Source organism: Neospora caninum, chromosome II (genome assembly GCF_000208865.1).
Source record: "Neospora caninum Liverpool complete genome, chromosome II".
Taxonomy (NCBI): domain Eukaryota; phylum Apicomplexa; class Conoidasida; order Eucoccidiorida; family Sarcocystidae; genus Neospora; species Neospora caninum.
In genome coordinates this window covers 1326742-1341385 of record NC_018387.1, presented here as the reverse complement: position 1 = coordinate 1341385, position 14644 = coordinate 1326742, and the positions used below count along the sequence as shown (strand labels likewise).

At 50.2% G+C, this 14644-nt stretch overlaps 4 protein-coding genes across 4 annotated transcripts; 3 read left to right on the top strand and 1 right to left on the bottom strand.

Annotated features, from left to right (window-relative positions):
• Positions 1-1216: 1216 nt before the first annotated feature.
• Positions 1217-2790, top strand: NCLIV_006060 (conserved hypothetical protein; the record flags this gene model as incomplete). Its single annotated transcript, XM_003880116.1, has 2 exons — positions 1217-1774; positions 2629-2790. 2 exons carry the CDS (start codon positions 1217-1219, stop codon positions 2788-2790), a joined length of 720 nt encoding a protein of 239 aa, XP_003880165.1.
• Positions 2791-4654: 1864 nt separating this feature from the next.
• Positions 4655-6457, top strand: NCLIV_006050 (conserved hypothetical protein; the record flags this gene model as incomplete). The annotated part of the gene is made up of 1 exon (XM_003880115.1): positions 4655-6457. The coding sequence occupies one exon, from the start codon at positions 4655-4657 to the stop codon at positions 6455-6457; it is 1803 nt and encodes a 600-aa protein (XP_003880164.1).
• A 3856-nt stretch (positions 6458-10313) lies between these two features.
• NCLIV_006040 (putative coproporphyrinogen oxidase) lies at positions 10314-11336 on the top strand (the record flags this gene model as incomplete). The annotated part of the gene is made up of 1 exon (XM_003880114.1): positions 10314-11336. The coding sequence occupies one exon, from the start codon at positions 10314-10316 to the stop codon at positions 11334-11336; it is 1023 nt and encodes a 340-aa protein (XP_003880163.1).
• A 2442-nt stretch (positions 11337-13778) lies between these two features.
• On the bottom strand, positions 13779-14048 carry NCLIV_006030 (putative dynein light chain; the record flags this gene model as incomplete). Its single annotated transcript, XM_003880113.1, has 1 exon — positions 13779-14048. One exon carries the CDS (start codon positions 14046-14048, stop codon positions 13779-13781), a length of 270 nt encoding a protein of 89 aa, XP_003880162.1.
• Positions 14049-14644: the final 596 nt, after the last annotated feature.

Here is a 14644-nt window from a genome sequence, read left to right as displayed (position 1 = left end):
TCTTTCCACTGTGTGCCTGTCGATTCTACGTTAGACACGCCTCTTCTTCCAAATAGATTTCATGGAAAATCTAAAATTCGCACGTTTGATAGACATTTAGCCGCTCAGATACATTCATCCAAGATACATTTATGTACCTCTTGTCGCGAGTGTAGAGCCGGTAGACTGACATCAATAAAAACGGCGCAAGTCCGTCTTCCCTTAGATGTTTCGTTTTGGTTATTAGGGAAACCTTGTGCATGCATTTTGGCCTCCATTTTGCATCGGGTGAAAGTGGCAAGTACCGGGTATTAACGTGACGCCGCGTGAAGGGAGTCAACACAACTTCCAGATTGAACTATCCTGGGAAGTCCTCCATCTAGCACATCCAAAGACGAGAGCTGTATGCACTTGTTTTGTTGGCTTCACACGGGTGGTCTTCGTAAAAAGCAGTGCTGATCCAGTGGACAGGATTTAACAGTGTCGTTCGCCGCGAATCCCTAGACTTCCCTAACCTGTGGTGCAGGCGGCAGTGGGAGAGTTGCTTTTCCTCATTCTAGCTCCTTTCGGGGAGGGGCAACTTACAAGGTGCCGTGCCTAGAAAAGAGTCGTCGTGGAACAAGAGAGTGCATCACACGCGGCGTTTCTCACATGTACACATCCGGCACCTGGACAGAAGAGACACCCGCTGAGAGGGAGACAGATAGAAAGTGACACAAAAACAGACGAAGAGAACTGAGAGAAAGAGGAAGTGCAAGAGAGGGAACGGCCGGGAGATGAGCAAGACCCGTCCATTTTTTTTTTCCGTGTTTTCCAGCCTGTGCGTTATTCATTGTTCCCTGGGGTCGTAGATTTGTCGGGAGAGACCGGACAGCTGACGAGGGAAAGAGAACTAATCGCATGCAACGACTGAGACGATTTTCCGGACGTCGTTTTTCGCTCGATTTTTCGCCGGTCCGTTTTCGTTCCAACATACACACCTTCTCCTCTGTCCAATTGTTTATTTCTTACTTTTTTCGTTTGCCTCTCCAGGCCAGAGACATCTCATTGTCGTCGAGACGAGCGGGAGAGCTCGGTAGACAGAAGGCGCAGAAGGCGACTGGATTGAATCCACGGGTTTCGTGAGAATCTCCTGGTTCTTTTGGAGGAACGAAACAGCCACGGCTCTTTGCTGCATTGCAGTAGTATTGTCGAGCAGTGGCTTTTTCCTTTTTCTTTTTTTCCCAAGACAGTCAAGATGGTGGACACGAGAGACGGGGGGCATTCGGGCGCGGCCTCGATTCTGGGGGCGGAAGCGTTTCCCGAATTGTTGAATAAGGTGCCGTTGAATCCACAGATGGATGAAGACAAACATTTCAACAAGTATAGATGGGGGAATGAACCGATTCCTGTCAGCAGACGAACTGGAAGTCGCATGTACTCTTCAATCTACGACAACCGCAACCACGAGGCTGTTCGCCATCCATGGTCGACAGATGCTCGCACGTTTCATGCCAATGAACACCCGGAAGCTGACCGAATTAATACACAGTACTCCAACATGGTTAGCGACAACTTTCCTGAGGGTGGATTCAGCGATGCGCCTCGTTTTGCTTCTAATTGGGAGCGCCTCCTCGCCTACCATCATGGCCTCTATTCACCGGAAATGTATAATTCGACGACAAAGACAGCAGATGAAATCCGGCTGGCCGTCAATGATTTCGCCGCAAAAGTTCACGCTGACGACCCCAAAAATGCCTGCAAATACCTCATGATCGAAGAATTCAAATGCTTACAGTCTGCGCAGGCACACATTGTAAGTCTCGGCGTCCGTCTGATGAAATGCAGCTTCAAAAGCAGGCGCGTCATGCTTTTAGTGGAGACACTCATGCGCAGTCAGTGGCGTGCGGGGGTCCGTGATTAGATTTTGAGAGTGATTCATGAGTAGAGTTCAAATGTGTGTATCCCGCTGAATCTCGTAGCGGAATTCTCGGTGGGCCTGTTCTTGGTGTTTTGCCCATTTGTGTTAGCAACGTATCGCCGTGCTAGACATGTATTTAAATAGAACTACGAACTTCATATCTTCACGGTTCGTAGACTGGCGCGTGGTCCATAGAAGGACTTGGGCGTGCAAAGAGTTGAGATTCGTGTATTCTGGTTGTATTCTGTACAATCTCCCGTCTCGCGAGTTCCACGGTATCCGCACACTTGCTGCCTGTTTAGATGTTAATCTATACGTATTAAATTATTTGTACATAAGTTCCTAATGCTTTTGCGCCACACCAGACTGTTGTGATCGTGGGAGGAATGCCCCTCAACATCCAAGCTTGTAGCCTTTGTAACCTGCGACGTGCCATGGCTTGTACCTACGAGCCAGGAATCGATGTATAATTCCTGCGGTGTACCAAACAGGTTGATATATCTGTTGGCGGCGAGACAAAGTGAAAGCGTAACGTATTAAGTTTGAGGCTGTCTGTGCCACCGGAACGTTTTGGTCCGTATAAACCAAAAGCAGGCTTCCGTAGATACCCGCTCTACAGGAACAGATTTTTAGCTGAGGGAGTTAATGTTTATCTCAAAACCCTTCAGCCTTGGATGTTTGACGCTGATATAGAGCGTTTTTCAGACTGACCCGGTCTCTTGGTGGCTTTGTTTTTTCGTGCCCTTCAGGATCCTCAAGGCGCTGCGACAAAGTGTGTGAAGTGGTTCAACGAATGGAGACAATGCGCTTGGGATCAGGAGAAGATGGTGAAAGGATACAACTATATCGAAGACAGAAGAGCCCGGAAGCACAAGCCGTACATCGGAGCGCCCGACCTGCAGTACTCATAGATTGTTTATTTCTCCTCACCGGACAGCTTCTTTTCTTTTTATGTTTCGGATTTCCACCCTCTCCTACGCAGTGCCGTTCCCTGCTTGCCTACTCAACCGAAGAGCCTTGCCGTCCTCAGGTGGGAAACGTTGGAAATGGCGGCGCCATTTGAACTGTGGTGTAGGAGGGGCGATAAGATTACGAAAGAGCGCTGCAATACCAAGGGTCAAAAGAGAGTTCAAATAGGAATGATCCGTGCACAGCTAGTTCGGTGTAGGTTCGACCCGCTCCCACTGGCATTATGTTAGAATGTGGCTGACGTCCATGCGAACGCACGTCGGTTTCTCGGGGCGAAATCTTTGGTCGATTTTCCTGCCCACTCCCACACGAGGGTGCTGGCACCTGGAAACGGTCCGTTAAAATTCGACTAAGACAGATGGTCCAACTGTTTAAGGTCCGAATAACGACTGTTCCTGTGAACAGAAGGCATTTTGGAGTTCCGTCTCCGGGATTGCCTGTCGTGCTTTTTTTCCAGATACCACCTAATTCGCACACCTCTGTTCAGAGATAATCCGAAACCTTCGCATTAGGAATTGCCGCACTGTGCTGCTGTGTATTTAATCTTTTGTCTTCGGCATCATCGTAGTCTGTTGCCACTTCCGAAGAAACGGTCGTTCTCGAATGTAACGGCAGTTTGACCCCGCCCCTTAAGTGCCATCAAAGCGTGGGACTGCCCAAACCAAAGAGATTTAAGTAAGCGTCATGCGACCACGTCCCAAAATGGGAGATACGTGTTAGATTTGATATTCTGTATATGCCGATCTAGGCAGTGCAACATATCTCATAGATCCTCACGATACGCAGGTGACTATTACGCATAGTCAATCCTTCGTTCCTTGTTTGCTTACCGTTCAAGTAGTGATGCAATTTATGCTATTCCTTTTGATTCCTTACACAAGAAAACGCGAACGGGACACGAAACCACACTGTCGCTAACTGCCGTCAAGCATGTTCAAATTTGAGTCCACCGTTCGGGAGACCTCGGCCAGGACAATCTCAGCTCGATATGGCAGACCGCCGAGCGGAAGGCCGAGAGACAAGCTCACCTTCCTGCAACACTCCCTTCACACATCCATCACTGGAGCGAAGGCAGAACACACTCAACTAGCACAGGAAAGATGATGAGTGACCAACATTATGTCCGTAAAGCTCTAATGGTGTGGATGGGACTTTACATTGAGTTTTTCGATATCCAAATGGCTACCGAAAAACAATTTTCGGCTCCTGTCTCATGTTCCGCTGTAGAGTGTATCGTAGTGGGTCTTGCACTACGAATCCTGTGAGTGACAGTTTCCGCAGCAACCAGCCCGCCGTATGTCCTGACCTGGTTTCCGCACAAAAGCATGTCAGTGCCAAGAAATGACCCGCCCAAGCACGATTAAGAGTATCCATTGCCAAACTCAGAGTGTCTAAACCGGAGCGCAATCTGGGAATCAGGGTCGTATTCGACGGTCTCAGCGATCGAGTGACCACTACATGGTGCGCCTGCTAGTGCGCGCGTCCAACAGCAGCGTTCTCGCTTAGTGCTCTCTATCAGATGGACCGTCACACACTATACTGCAGTCAGTCGGTGGGGCGATCATGCTTAGTTTGCTTCATGAGGCATGATATAATCCGCATGACGTGGACATAGCGTTTGTCTGTAGATTATGAACAGTCAAAAGCTGCTGGGTTATAGTGTGCAATTTGTTACTGCTACCCGCGGCAACACCAGTCGTCCCTGCCTTCGTCCCTTTTCCGGCGACTGTAAAGAAACCCAGTTTACCATTACTTCCGCCCAGTTGACGTGAGAGGAAAGTGCAGCCTCATTGTATATTCGTTACTATGGCAACTGACGACGTTACCCTACTAGATATCGATTCTGAGAAAATCGAGAAATGCACACAACCTCGCCTGCTGAGAAAGTACATCGCACTGCTAGAACAAGATGGTGGCTACTATCATCAGCTCCTGAGTGCCGCCAGAAAAAGACTTGATGATCTTGTTGGTAGTAAACCGTCCTCGGGAGTTGGAGCCGCCAGCTGGTGCCGCGGACCGTCCCCAGCAGACATTGCCGCTGCCAAAGCGGATCTCCTTGAGTGGCAGCGCAGTTTGTGTGTACAGCAGCGTGTCGACCTGGACGCCGCTGCTTGTGCAACCTCCATCCCACGGGACGCACAGATCTCGACAGAATGCGGTTCCAAAGAAGGGACTCCGGAATCTACAACCATCGCCATCCCAAGCATCTCTGCTGGGGGAGGACAGGTCAGCAGGACTATCAACGCCGTCAATGTACCAGAGTGTTTTTCGCAGGGAGAGAATTCACCGGAAAGGGGTTTTAAAATAACCGCCTTAGAGGCGCCACCTAATACTCTTGAGTGCACGGATGGAGCTCCTGTACAAGACAGCAAGGAGGGAGTCGAGTCGTACAGGGATACCAGTTCACGGACAGCTGCGCATTCGGCGCTTCCAAATCGTGGAACAGACACTGACGTAGCGGTAGGTGTTCACGCCGCCGAGGAATCAGTACGTACGCAGAACACTGCTGAAACAGTGCAGCATAGTCATGCTCCCCTGAAAAGACGGATCTCCGTGCTTTTAGATGAAAGTGATGCCCCTGAGGACAGCGAGCCCGATGAGGATGACGACCACGAATTCGTTCGCAGTGGCCACCAGAGCCGGCCGAAGCAGTTTCTGACACCTGTAAGGCGACAGACTTCGTCTCAGGCTTCCAGCTCGGCCTCTGCCCAAATCATGCAGTCCAAAAAAGAGTCCAGCAGCGAATGCGCGACTGTAAACTGCGGAGAAGGGACCGCGGTGACTTCTCGCTGTTGTTTCGCGGAAAGGGACGAAACTGAACCAAATGCGCCACGTTGCAGTCACGATGAAAGCGACACCTGGAAGGGGATCCACACACCAAATAGGCATGCCGATGAAACTGCCGAGGCGTCCCTCCCACGCGATTGTGAGAAAACAGAGCGATCGAACTGCGTTACTCTGCACGATGATAGCCTGGAAAACAGTTCTCAGAAGCTGTTACCAGCTGGACAGTGTGGCGATAACCTCAGCGACATGCGGACGAAGAAAATTTACTCCCTCAAAGGTGCAGCAGTTGCTGCATATGACGAGGGTAACCATGAGAAAGCTCTGATGCTTCTGACCGAGTCTCTGAAGATAGCCGAGGAAGGTGTCCTTGCAGCAGGAGAACCTGCCTATGCTTCTCCAACTGACCACTTCCCAAATGCCTCTCTCAGGGTAGGCAACAAGTCTGCTGAGAACAAACTGCCGCTGAAGTTGCACAGTGTGCTTTATTCTAATAGAAGTCAGGTGCACCTGACATTGGGCCAGTATGCACAAGCAGCTGAGGATAGTCTTCGCGCCATGCAGCTCGACAGTGCAAATATCAAGGCTCTCTGGCGAAGAGCGCGTGCGCTCGTAGCTTTGGGTGGCCACGACAACCTGGACCTAGCCTCTACAATAGCCAAGCGAATCGAGGACGCTTTTCATCGGGGTGAAACAGATCTCCCTCCTTCTGCAGTCGACCAGCTTTCTCAGCTGCAGGCTTCCATCAACCGCGCCACTGAGCAGCGGGGATCAGAGCCGTCGGCTGCACCCCATTCTTGTGCTAACACATACCCTGTCTTGTAACAAAAGCAAAGTGTTACTATTTCAGTCTCAATTATTTCCTCGTTTCTGATAGAATGAACTCGACTACTCTTCAATGTAAGGCGACTCGGAGCGCAGCGGTTCCAATGAACGAAAGTCTTTGTCGACGCTGCTGCCATCAAGCAATCGACAGGGCCAGTTTCAGAAGCCCGTCTCTTCTTTACATGTCCACCTGTTTCTATCACCTCCAATGCCTCCAGAAAATGTTGAGACACTGAACCAGAAGGCTCTTTTGGTTTTTTCTATGCAAGACACAAGGTTAGAAGCGCTTCTTTAGGTTAGTCGACGTTCGTTACTCACCGGCTGCGCCATACGCAGAAAAGGAAGCGGAGCTGTCTGAGCAAGTACTAAATCTCAGCTCCAGCTATTTGAAGATCCCCCGCATCCGGTCATAGTCGCTGTTCTATGAAGTGAACATCTGAAGTGTTTAGAAATCAAGCGGGTATGCTCTTACTCTAGGGTTTTGTGCGGTGGCCACCTGCGCGAGAGCCTGCAGTGTCCACCTCACACCGCCCCATCTTACGAGCAAATATGCGTCCGGAACTTCTGTGAGAACTCCAGTGGTATATGGTGGAACCAAGTTCCGTTAGGAACGGAAGTGCAGTCGCTTTCCTGCCCTGCACACATATCCCCCTTTGGTCCCGCATTTTCCATATGTGCAAAACATCCTTTGCTCATTTTCACTCCGGCCACCAGGTCGCGAGTGGACACGGCGATGGTTGCCATCGTTGATCATGATCAAAGGTTTCATCGTGACAGGAAGGCTGGGATACTCTCCTTTAGAACCAAGGACAAGTGGGTCGAAATTGGTTCGTAGGGTGGGTTCGCTCCTGACGCTACATCGTTGCAAGAAGACAGCTTGCCGAGTGGAGCATTGGACACGTTGCTGGACCCGTCTGTGTACGCGAACATCTAGATTCTTTACTGGAAGTGAAACCAGTCAAGACGTCAGTTGGAAGGAGTGCGTAGTCACAAAGTTTCTGCTAGTGTCTGTTTTCAATCAAGACTGAACCTGATCGCTTACCGTACCCACTCCATCTTCAGTTACCTCTTGGTAGCCATAGGTCGTTTCACACAAGGGTCTTCGCTCTCGTGTGAGGCAATTCTCCTTCCAGTCCGGGTTTTCATGTACCGCCTGGTATTCGTTCCACAGATACGGCCCTTTCGGAGCTGACCAGCCCTGCGCCAGTTTGGCTCGTTATCGAATATTTGAGGGGGGTATTGGGGGGGGGGGGGGGGTGGGGACGAAACCTACTAATCTGCCTGTGAGTGAAGGCGCTTCGACTCGAGAAGCAGATTCTACCTTACCCCCCATTTATTTCCTTATGGATGCGTTGAACGTCTCAGAACAAAAAAGAGGAATCGGCGCAGGCCGTTACACCTTTCGAGTGTGCTCGCCAGTGGCCGATGGTCGAGGGTCTGCGTCTCCTCTGTCTCCACCCCTTCGTCGTAGCTTCGGACGCTGTTATTTCCACAACTTCAGAGGAAATAGAGTTCACGAGTACTTAACATGGAATACATTATTGGCAACTCACTTTCGTGTTAATTAATGAATCGCATTCATATACTAGTGTACCGAGCACATATGCTAGGCCTATAAATAAAGCTAGACTTGACTGCTTCACCGCCTGGATCGTCTGTGATATATCTGCCATGAACCAGCAATACGTTTTTTTCATATGAGAACTGGGTTATTGCTTGGTATTTGAAGATGAGAAAAGGCGATAGTAAATGCTCACTATGACCTCATCTCGCATGTAGTACCCGCCCTCTGGCTGAAACCTTGAAGACTTGACTTTTCGCCGTAGGCGTTGCAGCGTCCCCTGTCAATCGCAAGGTCGGCCTTCGATTCCAATGCGGCATTGCGATGGCCAGATTTATCACAAATTGTTCAAGCGGATTTGTCGTGCATTCATTTTTTTTCATCTTTATGAGAACTCGAGACTTTCTGCAGAAGTCCTCTTTGCCTGCTAGACCCTCAAAATTTGACGTGGGGTCACTTCAGCTCATTTCCGACCCATCAGATGTTCAGCAGTTTCGGCGTTAAGGAATGGAAGGGCCATTTGATCCCTCACTGTCCCGCCCCTTCCTCAGCGAGACTGATCTGATGTCTCCGTATTTGTGAAACATGGTTCTGCAATATTCTGAAAACAGGCACAGTTCATGGTAGTGTGCAGCTGGTGAAGCCTTGCTGGTCCCTTGCCCAGGTTGTCCCGAAGCCGCTCGACCTGCATCAGCCCCATCTCGCACCGCTGTCGGTGATGTCAGCGAAGCCATTTCAAAGTAAGATAGAGTTTCCTGTGTGTTAGCACAATGAAGATGGAGAGAACGCACCGACATATGGCCTCCACGAACAAATTTACGAACTGCAGCCCAGCTTTCGGTGGATAACCCTGCGCGGGGTGCGCACGGAAAGGGTACATAGACGCATCGGATGTGTGCCCGCGCACAACGGTGAAACAGAAAAATCAACGCGGCTGTCCCCTTTCGTTTGTAATGTGCTGCTTTTCCTTTCGACGTTCTGGAGCGAAATGTGCAAATCTGCCATTAATGAGATACGCAAGGCTAAATCTAATCGACAACCGTTTCGTAGCATGCACAAAAAGAAGCTTGTCTGCTTTGGAGGCGCGTATATCCTGTCGCCCGTGACTTCGTTCACTTAAGAAAGACTCTCCATGCTTCGGGGCCTACAGTCAAGCAATTTGAGTGCTTCAAGAAATGGTACAGTGAACAGAGTTGCAAGACATGAGGAACAGGCTACTTAACTACCTGTCGCAGAGCTTCCGGGTCGTAACCTCGTGATGAAGTTTCAGTGTGGAGAAGCGTTGTGTGTCGGCATTAGATTCAGCTCTGCTTTTTTGTCGGTGCAGGTGGTATGTCATTGGCCGCCGTACTTTCTCATTCTCTGTACACGGGAAATCTCCTTTCCCAGCGGAGAAGGTCCTTTTCTCCTCGGTGTCTACAGCTGGCAACGGAAGCTACTGTACAAAGATGCGGCATATGGCTGTGCCTGGGTCTCTGCCGTTTGAGTCCATAACGTGTCAATTCCCTCTTTGTTGACAAAGACGCCTGAACAAGGGATCACCTTTGGTTTCTTTCTGCAGTGTCTTCGCACTGTGCGCTTTCAAGCTTATCCAACATAAGATGGATCTCGCTCCAAAACAGGTGAGATCCCTTAATGGGCACTAGTGTCGGTGTGCCTGTCCTGGTTTCGCGGGGGGTGTGCAGTGGCGACAGTAAACTCGTGTCGAACTAGAACTACCCTCGGAGGCTCAGGGCATATCCTCTGTCCTCAGGCACAAGACTGAAATCCGCTTTCTCACGAGTGTCCTGAGTTCGCTGTACGCGTGAGTGGCCGTAGCTGAAGTTAGTAGCATCAATGCGAACCCGTGTAACGTGCTCTACCGTTTGTCACGAGTTGTATCCGCTCCTTGGTAACATGCGTGTTTGTTATGTCGTGACAGAGACATCGATTTCATGCGGGGGTTTTCATCTTCATGGATGCTCTCATTGTTGCGACTCTGCCAGCTTTCACAGGCACGTCAGTGTTGTGTTCTCTGATCAATCCCAGCGTTTATGTTTGTGATCGCAATCCGGCAGCCGCTCTCATGTGGAATCATGTGCATCATGGTCACCAAACTAGCTAACGGTTTTGCGATTACATCATACGGAACTTGTCTCAATTGAGAAGATATGTGGTGCCATCTGCACACAGAGTCTATAACCAGTTCCTTTGCTTTCCGAAACAAAAGTTTTATCTACTTCTAGCAGTGAATGCACTTTGGTCTGTATGTAGGTTTACCATCCGGACAAGGCATTTCGTGAACGATGGGAAGTAATGCTCCGTCGTTCCCAAAACGCCATCTGCGAGGCGCTCGCGGCCGTCGATGACGGCTCGTTCCGGGAAGACACATGGACGCGAGGGCCATCCGGAGGCGGCGGCTGGAGCCGGGTCATCCAGGATTCCAATGTTCTGGAGAAAGGAGGGGTGAACGTCTCAGTCGTGTATGGGACGCTTCCCCCAGAGGCTGCGTCAAGAATGACAAGTCAAGGCCACGTTCTTCCCCCTGCGAACGGCGAGGGGCGGAAGTTCTACGCCGCTGGTCTCTCGATGGTGATACATCCGAGGAATCCCATGGCGCCGACAGTTCACTTGAACTACCGGATGTTCCAGATCTTTCAAAGTTCGCCAAGCGAGAACACCAACGGGCATGGGGGGGAAGCACCTACAGCGGGAGAGCCACTCCTGTGGTGGTTCGGCGGTGGCACGGATCTTTCTCCCGCGTATGTCTTCGAGGAGGACTGTGTCTTTTTCCACGAGAAACTACGTGAGCAATGCGACCGCTGCGACCCCAAATACTACGCGAGGTTCAAAAGGTGGTGCGATGCGTACTTCCGCAACCACCATCGAAACGAAGGTCGAGGCATAGGAGGAATTTTCTTTGATGACCTAAATGAAAAGATGATGGTATCGCCAGAAAAATTCTTCGCTTTCGCAGAAGATGGCCTGCAGACATTTATCGCAGCGTACATTCCGCTCCTGGTCAAACGAAAAGACCAACCTTTTACCGAACGCGAGAAGATATGGCAGCAGATCCGAAGGGGGCGCTACGTGGAATTCAACCTGGTTCATGATCGGGGGACCAAGTTTGGATTTCAGGTACCCGGATCCCGTATCGAATCCATCCTGATTTCACTTCCTCTCACAGCACGGTGGGAGTACCAGTTTGAAGTCGAAAAAGGCTCCAAAGAGGAGGAGTCACTCCAAGCGTTTGTGGAACCCCGAGATTGGCTACCGATTGACAGCGCGCATCTGGAAGGCTTCAGATGGCCAACAGAGAGCGGCGCCAGGGGCCACTGACTTGCCTGGCTCTCTCGAGATCGCCTCATCTACGACCCACAGGCTCGTGGCAGGATCGCACACTGTGCGTTCGGGAAAGGTATGCGTTCCCCAGTGTGATTCTTTCGCGGAAGTGAATCCTTCCAACTGCCGGAGGAAGCGGGTGAATCGGTCGACACAAGTGTTAGCAGGAATAAACTGCCCGGCATTTGCCCAGTTTTCCGAACGTTCGCATGGAGGCCGTTGGCGTACCGGTCGACCTTACGGAGGAAGCCGCTACTTCACACCCAGTCCTCAACTCTGTTCTGTCGTATAAACAACCTGGTCCGAGTCTGCGACCAACCGAATTGGTCTCTGTTCGTGCATGCCACGCAGGCAGGCATGCTCCAACTTTCAATACCAGATCTTGGCGTTGTTTCACATTTTTATGGTCAAGCGTTTTTTTCCGCCATCTCTTTCCTCAATATTCAACTCCTGTTGTTCTGGCTTGCGCATATCATAAACAATACTTTTTACCTTTTAGTATTTCGGGCCGTATCGTGATGGAACTGCCTCGTTTGCGAGGGCGGGCGCCAAGGTTTTCACTACGTGGGCCAGTGTCTCGCAACATGTTCTGTGTCAGGGACGCTGATCAAACTGTAGTGACATCGAGCACTGGGTTCCTCCTGTTACGTGTGTTCCGGATTTTTTCGACAAATAACCCGGAAGAATTATCAGCATGCTGTCCACGATAATTCGGCGATGGCAGACAATAGGTTGAATAAGGCGAAAGACAGTCCACGCAACGACCTAACTATCTATTCAGCGTCCCTCTGGGATTGGTGAGGCCTGCATTTGGTAGGCGTTTGATTCCTTAGCAGACGCAGGCACTTCGCCGGGCGCCAGCTGTCGAATTCTTGGTTTGATTTCTCGGACGGCTGGTGTGGTAGCGTTATGATGATGCTGAGAACGACGGGAAGTCCCAAAAACCAATGTTGAAGTCCTGGGTGGCAAGGATGATAACCGATAACAGGACGACATATAACAGACCGAGCAGGAGACACAAGAGTGCTGTGTTTTGGCGCCACAGTTCTTTACGTTCTCTCCTGAATCCGACTAATCGTCGAAGATGTATGACCACAACACATCCTCTTCACCAGCCACAAACGTTGGCTGAGATGGAAGGCAAGTGACTTGTTTAACAGGGCTGCTATTACGGAGACGCTGGAAGCCTCTACGACATAATTCCTAGAAAATCACTCCGTTCACATAAAGCGTGTTGAGACATGTGTACTAACTAGATACTTGTGGAAAGGCCGAACTAATCTCGAAAGTCGAGAGCCATTTGCTGACAGAGGCCACTTCTACATCCTGATAGGCAAGCAGCCGTAATCCCGTATTACCAGTTGTCACCGTGCGCCGAATCACCGCATGCTTGCCTGGGAACATACGTCACCAGGAGAGAATAACGAGACACACTGCGCTCTACCGCTCTACAGCATGATTAAATGACCCATAAAGCCAGTGAACAGTGGAATTTGTGAGTGTTCCAAGGAAGCGAACGACACGTAAGAAACTGGCGTGGTCTGGTTCGTTGTGAAACAGCAATATTTGGCCATTTATGACCATACCGAACGCAACAGGTAGGCCGGAAACAAAAACTCTTAGTGCGCAATTACAACCAAGCATTTTCACGAAAACTCGAGCACTTCACTGATTAGGCCTTCACGTTCATGTTCACTTTGACGGATAGTTTTGTTCGAAGTAGTCCCCTCGGACACAATAGCAGACGACTGGGGTCCCCGGTTATAGAGCACACAGGGCCCGGAACCCCACAGTTCCCGCACTCAAAAGAGAACCTCGGATTCCTTTTGGGCCACACACTACTGTAGAGTGTAGTGCATTCATATCTTCAGGCATAAGCATCAAAATATGCAGGCAAACGCGTGCTGATACTGAATCACATGCATTCATGTGTACACAGAAATACCCGTACATGAAGTCTAGCACGTCTCCATGCTCTTGACAAAACTAAGTGAGATGGAGACTAGGACATGGTAACGCTGTTTTCCTTTTCTGAAATTACGGTTGGCGGTATCAGGCTCGTATTGCTGGAGTGGGGGACTGGCATGCCCTTGTGTGTGAAAAGCAAATTCACCGGGTAGTCCAACCCCAAGGGGATCATTTTGCCTTTTCGAGGACGCCGAAGACACTACATCGACAGGCAGAGAACAATTCACTACTACCCCCCCAAACCCATATTCTTTACCCGTTCCTCTTCGTTGGCTACCGGGCACTGCCGAATGGTCCGGAAGGCCGGACGCAGGTTCCAACTGTCAGGTGGAGTATAGCACGGAAACCGCCCCGCGTTCCCTGTGACAAAACGGGGAGAGGAATACCATAGGTCTGTGCAGTCAATGCCGGAAATTTACCAACAAGAGATGGTATTTTAGAAAACAATCGCGAAGGTTCGCCACCCGCCCCTCAACCGCTCTTAAAGAGCAAAACAGCAACCTGTCCAATATAAAAATAGATAAAATGGTGGGTTTCATGCGTCACGTAGGAGCCGAAGTTCCGACCAACGACGCAGTGCCACGTGGGGTTGTGTTTGCGGTCAAACTCCTTCTTGATGAAAGCGGCAATGTCCTTCTCAATGTTGTATTTCTCCAGTGCCTGGTTTGCGCAGTCAATGGCGTCCTGCTGCAAATCTTCAGGCATGTCTGCATTCTTGATCACCGCCTTCCTGTCAGCCATCTTGAAACAGCGAGAATCACTCCGGTGTCAAAGGTTTGTTGGCGGATAACCACACCGAGGCGAGGAGGAACGCCTGTGTAGGAGCTGCAAAAAACAGCACGAACACAAAGGCCAGATGAACGCATTGAAATTGAACCAGAACACTCGACAAAATGTCTGTAGCTACACCCTCGGGCATCTTAGACTTACACGTTCGTTGGCTTTCCAAATGCATACCGGCAGTGCAAAAAGACAAATGAGACGCATTGCGGAAGATATATATATATATATATATATCCAGTTCTTACGCCGCATGGAACCAACTGTGTTACCCCTCTAACATTGTTTCTTGAGTTTATTCCCGCCAGCACGACGCCACTGGTTGCAAGGTGTAACCTCTTTTAACTGGATTCCTTTTTCTGCTAATCATGCCGCGAAAATCCCGTAGCCTCAATTCAACACAGAGGCTGTACTGTCTTTACAGGACCCGGATAGCACTTGCACTCAACTCTAGACGGACTCCAGGGACCAATACCGGGGGTAAAAGGAAACCCAACTGGCTCTGTGACGGTGGCGACAGTATTGCCACACCAACTACGAGAACGCATTATTATCGA